The following is a 12,785-nucleotide window of genomic DNA, read 5'->3' as shown; positions in this document are numbered from 1 at the left end:
TGGTCCTAAAACGATACCTTGCGATACACCATAGTAAAATTTATTTAGTTACGCCCTTATCGTGTTATCGCGTAACGATATCGCCCACCTTTACTCTGAATTTCGAAATATTGATAAGATATCAAAGTAAATGCTATGCGATGTTTTTTAAATAACTAATACATATAGGGCTAACGTATCAAACGCTTTAGTTACATCGGTGTTTTTTACGGGCGCGGCGTTAGGACATTTCGTCCTATAGTGTTTTTTCTTTTTTTATTGTGAAAGTGCTCAAGAATGGGTTACAAGGAGTTTTTATTTATTTTCTTAGTCGGCAGTGTTACTGGACAGATTCGTAAGTTATATAATTATTGATAAAATGGATTTAGATATAAATTGTTGTAAAGATATGATTTTAGTATAGTTTTTTTAGCTTTTTGCATGCAAAAATGTAGATTTCTAAATTGGAACTATTTTACGAATGTTTCGATGGATGTTTGTTAGAAGATATCTCCAGAACGGCTCAACGGATCTTGATGAAATTTGGCATATATATAGAACATAATCTGAAAGAACACATAGGCTACTTATTAAGTTTGTTTTTAATTCCGCGCGGACAGCACTGGCAACAGCTAGTAGTATTATAAATATGTAGGAAATTAATTACAATCACAATTGGTGAACCAAGAGTTCAAAGGGCTAATATTTTTCTCACTTATGGTGTTCCGTCGGAACCGGACTCTCACTTATAGGTTCCAGCTTTTCCTGTTTCGATTGTATTGTCAGACTTTAACGTACAAACTAATCTTATCTTTTAAGTATTTAATATTGTTAAACATAATTATCTTTTTATATTAATATATTAACATCAAAAGTTTAAGTTGCTACAACGAACGTATGGAAAGTTAATACGATTAATTATGACCAAAAAAAAACTGAAAACACTATAAACAACCAATATCTTAACAGAAATTAACCAACTAGCCAGGTGCAATACCACGACCACACAGAAGACACACTTCAAGTGGAAGCAATTCCACCTACAGTCTTATGAGTGCGCGTTCCGGAGACCTAAGATTAGTCCTCTTTCCCTTTCCATCCATTTTCTTATAAGGATGGGTTTAGTAGAGTAGGGGATGAATATTAAGGAAAAATCCTTTTCTGTGCGTCTCCTCCATCGATTAAAGGTAGGCAACGCATCTGCAATTGCATATGTCTATGGGCAGCTGGTCAGTTGTTCGTTTGCCACCTTATCATTTAAAAAAGACTCTTCAAATTGAAGTAATCCTACGTTTCGTTTTATGAATGTGTATTCCGTAGGCCTAATGGCATGTGTAAATATATATATTTTTATTCTAATAATGAATAAACTATAGAAATCGTTTTAATAGTTCTTATGTTCTACTCAAACATGTAAAATGATCTAGAGTTATCACGTCAAACGAAATACTTATCACTAACATAGGTAGGGCATTTGTTTGAAAGTCATATGACGATTTGTAGATAAGGATTAATTTATATAATACTTAGTATTATATATTATGAGATATTGTACATAAGGGCGTATACTTGAGTAAATTTATAATCACCAGTTGTGTAAATCAAATTTGAATCGATTCAAAAGTTCAACGCACTTGAACCGTCCAACTCAGAATGTTAGTTTCCAACATTAAGTAGTAATTTATGAAAAACCTAGCTGTCGCCAGCGACTCTTAAAAAGGCCTAAATTAGTAACATATGTGTTCTACCAGACTATGTTCTATATGTATGCCAAATTTCATCGAGATCTGTTCAGTTCTGGAGATATCTTCAAACAAACATCCATCTAAACATTCGCATTTATAATATTAGTAAGATATTTTGAAATATTATACTTAAGGGCGTATTTGACCATACTTGAGTTAATTAATAGTCGATATAAGTCATGTAATCAGCTCTAATCTAGAAAGTACAGCTTTGACAAATCATGGCTATTGAAAACACGCATACTTGCAAAATGATTTCTTGACCGATAACGAAACATTTATACTGAATGTTTGATGATACATATTTCTTTTGACGACCATAATATTCTTCGGCTTTCAAAGGGTTAAAACACGTGTTTAAATATATTCTACGGCTAAAACAGTTTATTCTTAGCACTGTATTTACGAGAATTTTTAACTATTTATTTTAACAGTCAGATTAGTTTAACAACAAATCCCATGTTGATAATTTGCATTAAAACATATTAATTAAATTTTCAGATAGGGTCTGTATTTCTACATCAAATCCAGTTCTCTGTCAAAGCCTAGACAAAGATGGCAGTCGAGCTGTCTGTCAACCGGTTGAATCAAGGTAACTACAATTCTACTAATTTTGCTGCCAATTTAAAAAAAAAACATTTAAAATAAGGGTTATATTCGTTTTTCATGTAGTGTCAATCATCCCCTTGTGATTGTCCTACTTACTTGGGGTCGGCGAACAAGGTTTCAGTCCTCCAAATCTATCTGCCATCATCTCCGTCACCCCCTTCTTAATCATAGCAACTTTCACGCAATCCATCTACTCCTAGACCTACTTCTATCTATAACCCTCCACACTGACACTTAATCTTCTTCTTGCCACATGCAATTCTTCCTCATAACATAACCATCATCCTATTAGGGTTGACTAGACCATAGTCAATGCTGGCCCAGTGCAGTGACTTCACACATATCTTCTGAATTTCTTCTCAGATATGTGCAGCATCACGATGTTTTCCTTCACCGTAACGTCGGATAAATGTACATATGTAATCGGAATCGCACACTAATCTTTTAATTATCTTCTTTCAGAATTGACTGCGCGCTACGATTAGCTCGTAACTCAGTTGATGTCGGAGTTTTCTCTGAGGAAGAGATGATGCTGCTATCACAAATGCAACCCAAACAGAGTGATAGCCACCATTAGAGATGTTAGCAGACCAGGTACCAAATGAATGTCATAAAGTAGTAAACTTATTAACGTCAAATTCCATACATGGCGGCCATTAAAATACTTCTTACTAATATTATAAATCAGAATGTTTAGATGTATGTTTGTTAGAAAATATCTTAAGAACAGCTGAACGGATCTCTCTGAAATTTGGCATACATGTAGAAAATAGCCTGGAAGAACACATAGGCAACAAATTAAGATTTTTTTTAACTCCGCGCGTACGGAGTCGCGGGCAACAGCTAGTTTTACTAGTAATTGCGAATGTTTGGATGGATGTTTGTTAGCAATTATCTTCACATCTGCATTGAACTTGCTGAATTTTGGCATAGATGTAGAACATAGTCTGGAAGAACCCAGTTTTTTTTAACTCCGCACAGAATAAGGGGGGACCACAAAACTTAAGTAGCATCAGAGAATTTAAATAATAATAAACTTTCCAGAGCCATACGCTTTCGAAGCTGTAGCCGTTGTACCCAACAGTCACACTGGAGGTCTGGAAGGTCTACGCGGAGGCAACTATTGCCATCCAGGCTTCGATGAAGCTGAGGTGCGCTGGTCACCTCGTGTCTTGAAGACTTTCGAACGTGTGGTAAGTATTTTAAGTAACTGTAATCTGAAATTCATAAACTTTTTTCTCAACTTTTGAACTGTAAACTCGTATCATCATCATCAGCTCACTGTGCGTCCCCACCGAGGGGCTCGGAGCCTACCCTAAGTTAAGGGTGAATAGGCCATAGTCAACCACGATGGCCAAGTGCGGGTTGACTTCACACATATCTTTAAATTTCTTCTCAGATATGTGCAGCATCGCGGTGTTTTCCTTTACCGTAAGAACGTCGGACAAATATACATATGTAAATCGGAGTTTAAGAAGGGATCTCGCTGAAATATGCTATAGATGTAGAACATAGTCTGGAAGAACACATAGTTTCCTCGCAGACGGAGTCGCGTGCGACAGCTTTGTATTCTTAATCTAGGTTGCCCGTACTGATCGTTGCCCTGACGCTAACGTGGCCGGCAAGACCGCTGAGGAGTTGGAACTGGAAACTCTGACCCAATTCTTCCCCAGAGCCTGCAGACCGGGACCTTGGAGTGCAAACACCACTGTTGATACCAACTTAAGTAAGACATTAAAATTTCACACAAAAATCTTATTGTTAAATCCAATATATGCTTAAAGAACCTTACTTAAACATGGGTAACTCAGCTAAAATCAGCTTTGAATCGATTCAAAAGTTCACAAAGTCTTGAACCTTTGAGCCGCTCAACAACTAAATTGCTAACTTACATCTCATACTAAAATTATAATCCGACTAGCAGTTCGCACCTCGAAACACAAATCATAACTCGATAAAGGTACAAAAACTGAACTGAGCCGGTGATTTACAGGTCACCATTTTTAGTTTTAAGTTATTTATGACTAGGATCCATTATTCTTTTATGGTTTTAAGGGCTTAGCAGTCCAGAAATATTTCTATAGTCTGAACATAAATATGCAGGTACAAATTGAGTTGCTAGTCACTTCACTGATATGCTCTCCACATATGAACTGTGAGCCCGATGTACAATCAATTTTAGTTGACCCATAATTAAGATCCATAAACCTTTTATATTCCTTAGGGTAAAGTCTAGAAATACTGCTATAGTCTGAACATAAATATGCAGGTACAAATTGAGTTGCGAGTCACTTCACTGATCTGCACCCCACATATGAACTGTGAGCCTGATCTACAATCAATTTTAGTTGACCCATGATTAACATCCATACATCTTTTATATACCTTAGGGTTAAGTCTAGAAATACTGCTATAGATTGAACATAACCCTATGCAGGTACACATTGAGCTGCGAGTCACTTCACTGATCTGCAGATCAATTTTAGTTTTAAATCACTTATGACTAAGACCTATACATACTTTTATGATCCTTAGGGTTAAAGAGGGCGTGAATACTGCTATACATTGCATTTTTTTGTCTATTTTCCACAGAGGGTAGATTCTCATCTCTCTGTTCTCTGTGCGGTGAGAACAGCGGATGTTCACAATACACTTTAGATATGGGTGTGAATGTAGCCGGAGTTTCTAATAACAATAGGCACATACAGGCATTGGAATGTCTTCGTACTAATGGAAATAATAGCGTCGCGTATGTAGCCTGGCAACATGTCAGAGAATATTTTACTGTAAGTATTAGAAATCTTTATGTCCGTCTATATCAGTGGTTCCCAAACTTATTTTGTCTACTGACCACTTTGAGAGCAATATTTTTAGCGCCCCCATATTTTCACATATTTAAAAACCACTATAACTTCAAATTAAATTAATTATTATGACCTATATATGTATATTAACGGAGAATTGTAAAGGAAACTTTTACTTTAACCCGCAACTTGAGACCTGCAGCGCCCACTTTGGTAAAGACTGGTCTAAATCATTAGGTGATGAACGTGGAGACCTCAAATTATTAAAACTTTCGTGAGACATTATAATAAACTGATATAAAAACGGCTAAACACTGACGTATATTCGTCCGGAGACACCGAATAGTTTCGAGCCCATCGGAGACCCTTCATCAGGGAGAGTAAGCTGGTGGCCTCGTCCGCGAAATAATACCAGTCCCACTCACCCTAATGAAGGGCCCCCGATGGACTCGAAACTAGTCGGTGCCACCGGACGTATATAAGTCAGTGTTTAGCCGTTTTTATATCAGTGGAAGCCTCAATTTAAAAACTTTGCTACGAGTCTTTTCTTTTAAAACTTAATTTATCAGAATTCTATGCAAAACTCGGCTCGAAGGACCAAAACTTGATTCCAAAGTAAAAAAAAAATCTTCACAATTGTATATATAAGATCTTGAACAATTAAATATTGTCACGACTTGTATTGTCGTCTCATTTTTCTCAAAATGAATGAAAGGGATGACACTATGTTTTTTTGGAACGTCATATTATCTTTCAGTCTCGCAACCCTCAAGACGCGGAGCAGTACTCTTTACTATGTGAAGACGGCACCCTTAGTCCTCTCACACCTGATGTACTCAGTGCCCTCACCTCACCTTGCGCCTTCGTGCGACAACCCTGGAGCGCCATAGTTGCTGCCTCGTAAGTATACTGGATTCGCCAAAATAGCGAAATGATGCCCATAGACATCTGCATTATATCTGCATTAGCAGATGCGTTGTCTACCTTTAATCGACGGATCTCACAAACAGAATATGGACTTCTCTGTCAAATCCACATCTCTTCCATTATTTCCTAATAAAAAAAGGATGGGAAAGGTAAGGGACTAAAATTACGACTCCGGCATACCCTCATCAAACAAAACAAGGGATTGCTTCCACTTTTCTTTTCTTACAAAATCCCTTGACACACTTTTTTGTTGTTATAAGCTTTCAAACGAACAAGCTGCCGCTATTCGCCAAAATGGCGAACCGCTGACTATAAATACTTATATAATATTTTCTAGGGCAATAGCATCAACGGTACAAGCCAGTATGCGTTCCTGGTGGCCTAATGGTGCCAATCCTGGTGGCAATACTTGGCAAGCGATACTATTCAATGGCATCATCGGTGGTACCAACGCGCGTGTCATATTTGATGACACTCTACCTTCACCAGCGAACTATACCTCAGCTGGTATGTTAATCTCTTGAATTTTGTAAATAAAAAAAAACAGAATTTTCATTTTTTGTGTAAACGCCATCTATTGTCAAAATTCAGTTACGATTATAACATATTTTTAAAATTTTTAAAATTTTAACAAAAATATATGTCGCGTTTAACTAATTTATAACTTTAATCAATTAAAAGTCGATATCAAATAAGAATTTTTAATATTGGCAACACTAGTACTAGACCTTTTAGTTTGAGTGATGGCAACTCCGAACAACGTAATTGTCATGGCGGCGACCAGATGACAGATAGTTTTGACGTTTTGCTTTATGTACGAAATTTCATTTAATTTAAGCGTCAATAGCCTAATGGTTAAGTGTACGGATTTCCGATCACGAGGTCGTGGGTTCGAATCCCGATATTCGACTATTGTAAACCATATCCTAGCACAAGTATAGAACTTAGTTGGAATGGTACTAGAAATATTAGTAAATTTACAAAAATAAACTACTTATATTATATTTTAAATTAAAAAAAAATTATATTGTGTGTAAAATTGTATTGTGTGTTAAATAAAATTATATAAATATCAAACTAATCTATCTTAAATAGACACGTGACAAATGTCAGAATGTTTACTGACAGGACATAAACGTCGACATTTTAATAAAACTAGTGTTGCGATACACCGGCACTGTGCCGGATTTTGGTACCTAACGATATCAACAATTTCCAGTTCGCAACATAACTAATATAGACGCGACAACAAGTTGTCTGCCTGCACGTCGTTGGTGTACAATATCTATACAAGAACACACAAAATGTATGTGGTTACGTACAGCCGCGTACACACTCGGCATCGAACCCGCTATATCTTGTCAACAGCGCACAAACACATTTGAATGTCTGCAAGACATTAAAGATGAAAGAGCTGATTTTATAGCAACTCCAGCAAACTACGGATATATATCTAGGCAGTAAGTTAATTATATAAAAAATACACCTTTTTTTTAAGAGGGGGAATGCGTTACGCATACCCGATGCCTCGGGGAAAGCCACTCCGGTTATGTGGAACTCTCTCCTCATTCCTAAAGGGACAAGGAGCCTACCCACTAAACCCCCTCTGGTTCCCTCGACTCACTGTTTACTGGGGTGTGGGCACATGTGAATATTCTTCGCACACACCGGTCGGATATAAAAATACCCTACTAATATTATAAATGCGAATGTTTAGATGGATGGATGTAAGAAAGTATCTCTATAACGGCACGCCAATGAAAGGCACTTAAAACATAGTCTGGAAGAACACATAGACTACGAAATGTATGTTTAAAATCCGCAGACGGAGTCGCGGGCAACAGTTACTAATATTATAAATGCGAATGTTTAGATGGATGGATGTTTGTTAGAAGGTATCTTAAAAATCGAGGCATGGCACTGAAAGATATAAGAACATAGTCTGGAAGAACACATAGGCTACTTATTAAGTTTTCTATAATTTAGGGAGGACGGAATCGCGGGCGACAACTAGTGTAATATACATTTTTTGTTCATGACTTCGTCAGCTGAGAAAATAAATTCCAGCTTGATAACTTCACGCGTTCCATAAAAAAGGATTTTGACATACAGACAGACAATGTGATGTTAAGGTCTTTTCCTTTACAGTTACGGAACCCTAAAATGGAAGGAAAATTTTTAATTTACGTATAATTTCAGACATTATCAACTATCAGCTATAAAATTAGTTCAAAACACACGTTCAGATCCGGCCGCGTTCTCTCGTGTTGTCGCTCTTATAAAAGATTCCCAACAAGACATCACGCGCTTCGAAAACTTAAGAAATAGAAAGGCGTGCTTCCCGGAATTCGGTGGAATTGGTAAGTTTTAAATTAAACATATCTTTTATCTTTTACTAGCTATCTCCCGCGACTACATCCGCGCGGAATTTAAAAAAAAACTATCGCAGCGTAATGTTATATAGCATAAAGTCTTCCTCTATAAATGGACTATCCATTAAACAAAGAATTTTTCAAATCAGACCAGTAGTTCCTGAGATTAGCGCGTTTAAACAAACAAACTCTTCCGCGTTATAATATTAGTATATTTTTGTAAAGTAATTGAATAAACATTACTTATAAATACGAATGTTTGATGTTTGTTAGAAGATATCTCCAGAACAGCTGCTTAGGTCTAGCTGAAATTTGGCATAGATGTAGAACATAGTCTGGAAGAACACATATGCATAATTTTAATACCGCACGAACGGAGTCGCGGGCTACAGCTAGTTTTACACATTTCATATCCAAAAATAAATACAAAACATATTAAAAATAGAACACCACCGGCTGCGGAGTCTCATGACTCAAACAACCAGTGGTCAGGGCTGCAGACAGGAACCTTCACACGATGCGTGCGGTTTCTAGGATAACTGCCTTTTGTATCGGGCCCTTAATCCAACTGTTTAGCGAGAGCTTCTTGAGATGTTGGTCGAAACTCTTCGCTATCAGTCCATTCACTGATACCACTGTCTTATCTGTCATATTTAATATATAATTTTACTTAATAATTCCTTTTCATTAGCTTACATGGCGTTTGTGAACGCGGCGCAGGAGCGCGGTGTGTTAAGCGCATCGGAATGTGACTACGCGAGAGTTGTAGGCGAGTTTTTCAATGGCACTTGTGCTCCTGGTGCCATTGATGCCACCCATGCCATCTCTGAATCATCGGTAATTTTAACGAACCCTTTACTTAACAGAATTTAAATTTAAAAATTATACGTCACCAGTGATGGACTCAGGGTCTACACTAAGTTGACTTGGCCATAGTCAATGGCCCAGTGCAGTGACTTGACACATATCTTTGAACATCACAGATATTCAGCATTAAGATGTTTTCCTTCACCATAACATCGGATATATGTATTTTTTGATCATAAGGTGGCAAACGAGCGAGCGGTCACCTAGAATCGCTGAAATAGCGAAGTGACCGTTGCCCATAGACATACACAATTGCATATGCGTTGCCTACCTTTAATCGACGGAGGAGAGGATGCACAGAAAGAAAATATTTCCATGCATCCTCTCATCCGGAAAGTCCACTTGCACTTCCTATCCTTTCCCTATAAGAAAAAGAGTGGGAAGGGAAAGAGGACTAAATTAGGCCTCCGGGACGCACACTCATCAGAAGAAACGCGGAATTGCTTCCACTTTAGGCGTGTCTTCTGTGTGGTCGTGGTATTTCACCGAGAGAGCCGGGACAATTCTTGCGAAGATGTTAAAGCGGGCTCTACCTCTGTTAATACATGGGATTCGAACCCTGCTAAAGTCAAGTGCTTAACCACTGAGCCATTCCTTGTAATAAAATGTATGATTTTGTTTTACAGACTTTCGACGCTAAAACTCTTTGTTCAGTTTGCAAGCCAACTGTCACCGTTGCTGAATCTAACTGTAAGTAACTATAAATAGGCCTGGTACTAACGCCCTGGGCTGTTTTTGCCCTCCATTTTTTACTACACCTTTTGTGGCGGTTAATAGGGTTATCATCACCATCAGCTATATGTTCCCACCGAGGGACTCGGAGCCTACCCTAGTTTAAGGGTAACAGGGTGTTGCTATAGCGCCATTTTCTGTCCGCCCTGGGCGGTCACTTCACCACCCTAATCTAAAGCCGGCCCTGGCAAAACTATGAAAAATAAATCCATCGACAATAACATGCCAGTGAAATGGGTTCATATATTTTCTCATTTCCATTGATTATATACATACAGGATGATCTAAATAAGCATAGGAATAGTTATTTTTATTCCGATATACGGGAAGTTTTCGAATATATTATAGAAATGTTAAAAATTGGACCATATACAGTATGCTTGATGTTAGTCTGATGTTCAGCAATAACTTATAAACAGGCTGTTCAAAATCTGTCCATATGCGGGATGTTCACAAATCTAAATACAGGATGTTCACAAATCTAAATACAGGGTGTTCACAAATCTAAATACAGGATGTTCACAAATCTAAATACAGGATGTTCACAAATCTAAATACAGGATGTTCACAAATCTAAATACAGGATGTTCACAAATCTAAATACAGGGTGTTCACAAATCTAAATACAGGTTGTTCACATATCTATATACAGGGTGTCCACACTTCTAAATACAGGGTGTTCACAAATCTAAATACAGAGTGTCCACAGATCTAAATACAGGTGTTCACAAATCTAAATACAGAGTGTCCACAGATCTAAATACAGAGTGTCCACAGATCTAAATACAGGGTGTTCACAAATCTAAATACAGGGTGTTCACAAATCTAAATACAGGGTGTTCACAAATCTAAATACAGGGTGTTCACAAATCTAAATACAGAGTGTCCACAGATCTAAATACAGGGTTTCCACAAATCTCAATACAGGCTCACAAAGCTCAATCTGTTCAATGACTGGCTTAAGTTAATATTTTATTAATGATTTACATTGTGAACAGTTACATGCGCATACGACTATACGAACATGTACTACGGCAACAACGGCTCGCTCGCCTGTCTCGCCGACCCGGAGACAGATGTCGCCTTTGTTGAGATGCAGAATATTGACTGTGAGTTTCAATTATATTGATAAATATTGCTATCTCATTCAAATTGAAAAAAATCTAGTTTTGGGACGCATGGGAAGGGGAAATCCCTTTTCGTGTGTTCTCTCCTCTGTAGATTAAATGTATGCAACGCATTTACAGTTGCGGATGTCTAGACAGCGGAAATTTCGCAATTTAGGCGAATTCAAGTCACCGCTTCCTCTTTTTCACCTTATGATATACAAGAAATATATATTTCCAGATTCTGAGTATATTTATTTATTTTTTTTTACAATATTAATCTATTTTTTATCATTTTTCAGCGCAATTATCGTCTCTCGGTATCCAAGGATCTCAATTCCGGGCGCTCTGTCGTAACAACACGTTAGCGATAGCTAACGGTACTGCAGGAATCGACCAGGCCTGTCTGCTCGCTTATGTTGTTGATTCTGAGCTATTAGCTAGAAGGTAAGCATAATTATTGAGGTTTTTTGAAGGTTTTGAAACATTAAGAATAACGCTATTTTCGTTAGCCCCTGTCAATTTCGAATAGCACCATATTGTGTTAGTTCCTGACAATTTCGAATAGCACCATTTTTTCTTACCCCCTAACAATATGAAATAGCATCATCTTTTATTAGCCCCTGACAATTTCAAATAGCACCATCTTTTGTTAGCCCCTGACAACAAAATTGTAGATGGCTATTAATTTTTGACCTTTTAAATTCTAATTAAAGGACCAATTGTAATGATATTAGTGACAATTATTACTAATTACTGAAGTAAGAGATATTACTCCATTTCTATTATTTTTTAGAGTGTAGTTTTTTTTTACTTTTTTAATATCTATGAATATCATAATACAAACCCACGACAGCATTCCAATTCTCTTTAACGTTTAACCGTGGGTTTCTGAGACCAAAATCCCCGTTTAAAACATATTATCTCTGTTTTGTCAAAGATAACGACAGGGACGAATTTATTTTATAAAGATATTTTGATCTCAGAAACCGAAGGTTAAACGAGCATTTATAGGTTACATTTTCAACTAATCATTTTCCACAGATCGGATCCCTTACTAAACAGTCTGAGCGTCCTCTTAGACAATTTAGATCAATATTTTGGCTACAACGCAGCATCCGGCACACAACATATTAACTTAGAAATGTTCTCAGCATTCGATGGAATAAACGATTTACTTTTCAAAAATACAGCCGTCGGTTTATCCGAACCATCGACAGAAACCGCTAATGAACCAGCGAGGAACTACATAGAGTTGTTTAAACACTTAGATGCTTGTACCAGTGTTGCCCCACCGTCATTAGCAAAGGCTGCGCGTAACTACTCTATGATAACTCTATTCCTTTTGACAGCTCTTACGCGCGTTTTCATATTTTAAACTGTCAAAAGTTTTTGTACATTAAAATTATTATTTTAGTGTTTTTAAATAGTTTTAATAATGTTTAAGTTAATAAAATACATCGTAACAGTCGCGTAAGATTTCTTAAGATTTGTTTTTTTATTGAAATGAAATAAATATGATAAAATTCATTATAAGAACGTTTAAAATTTAGAAAGTTTTTAAGTTTTGCAGCATTTCGTGACATTTTATTATTTTTAACTATTGTATCAAGTTAATATCACGTAATTTATTACTAGTTTGTT

The 12,785-nt window shown here is 36.9% G+C and overlaps 1 protein-coding gene across 1 annotated transcript; it reads left to right on the top strand.

The window, feature by feature from the left end:
* The first annotated feature begins 12 nt into the window (after nucleotides 1-12).
* On the top strand, nucleotides 13-12,671 carry LOC106122845 (transferrin). The gene is given in 16 exon segments (XM_082930813.1): nucleotides 13-334; nucleotides 2,226-2,316; nucleotides 2,796-2,885; nucleotides 2,887-2,927; nucleotides 3,378-3,526; nucleotides 3,915-4,059; nucleotides 4,926-5,119; nucleotides 5,895-6,037; nucleotides 6,402-6,571; nucleotides 7,284-7,524; nucleotides 8,264-8,424; nucleotides 9,128-9,273; nucleotides 9,930-9,993; nucleotides 11,034-11,144; nucleotides 11,444-11,588; nucleotides 12,186-12,671. Coding segments are annotated over 16 exon segments (2,283 nt in total). The 5' UTR covers nucleotides 13-276; the 3' UTR covers nucleotides 12,520-12,671.
* The last annotated feature ends 114 nt before the right edge of the window (nucleotides 12,672-12,785 follow it).

Source organism: Papilio xuthus, unplaced genomic scaffold, assembly GCF_000836235.2.
Source record: "Papilio xuthus unplaced genomic scaffold, Pxut_1.1 DF826776.1, whole genome shotgun sequence".
NCBI classification, from domain to species: Eukaryota; Metazoa; Arthropoda; class Insecta; order Lepidoptera; family Papilionidae; genus Papilio; species Papilio xuthus.
This window is presented reverse-complemented; position numbering and strand designations above follow the sequence as displayed.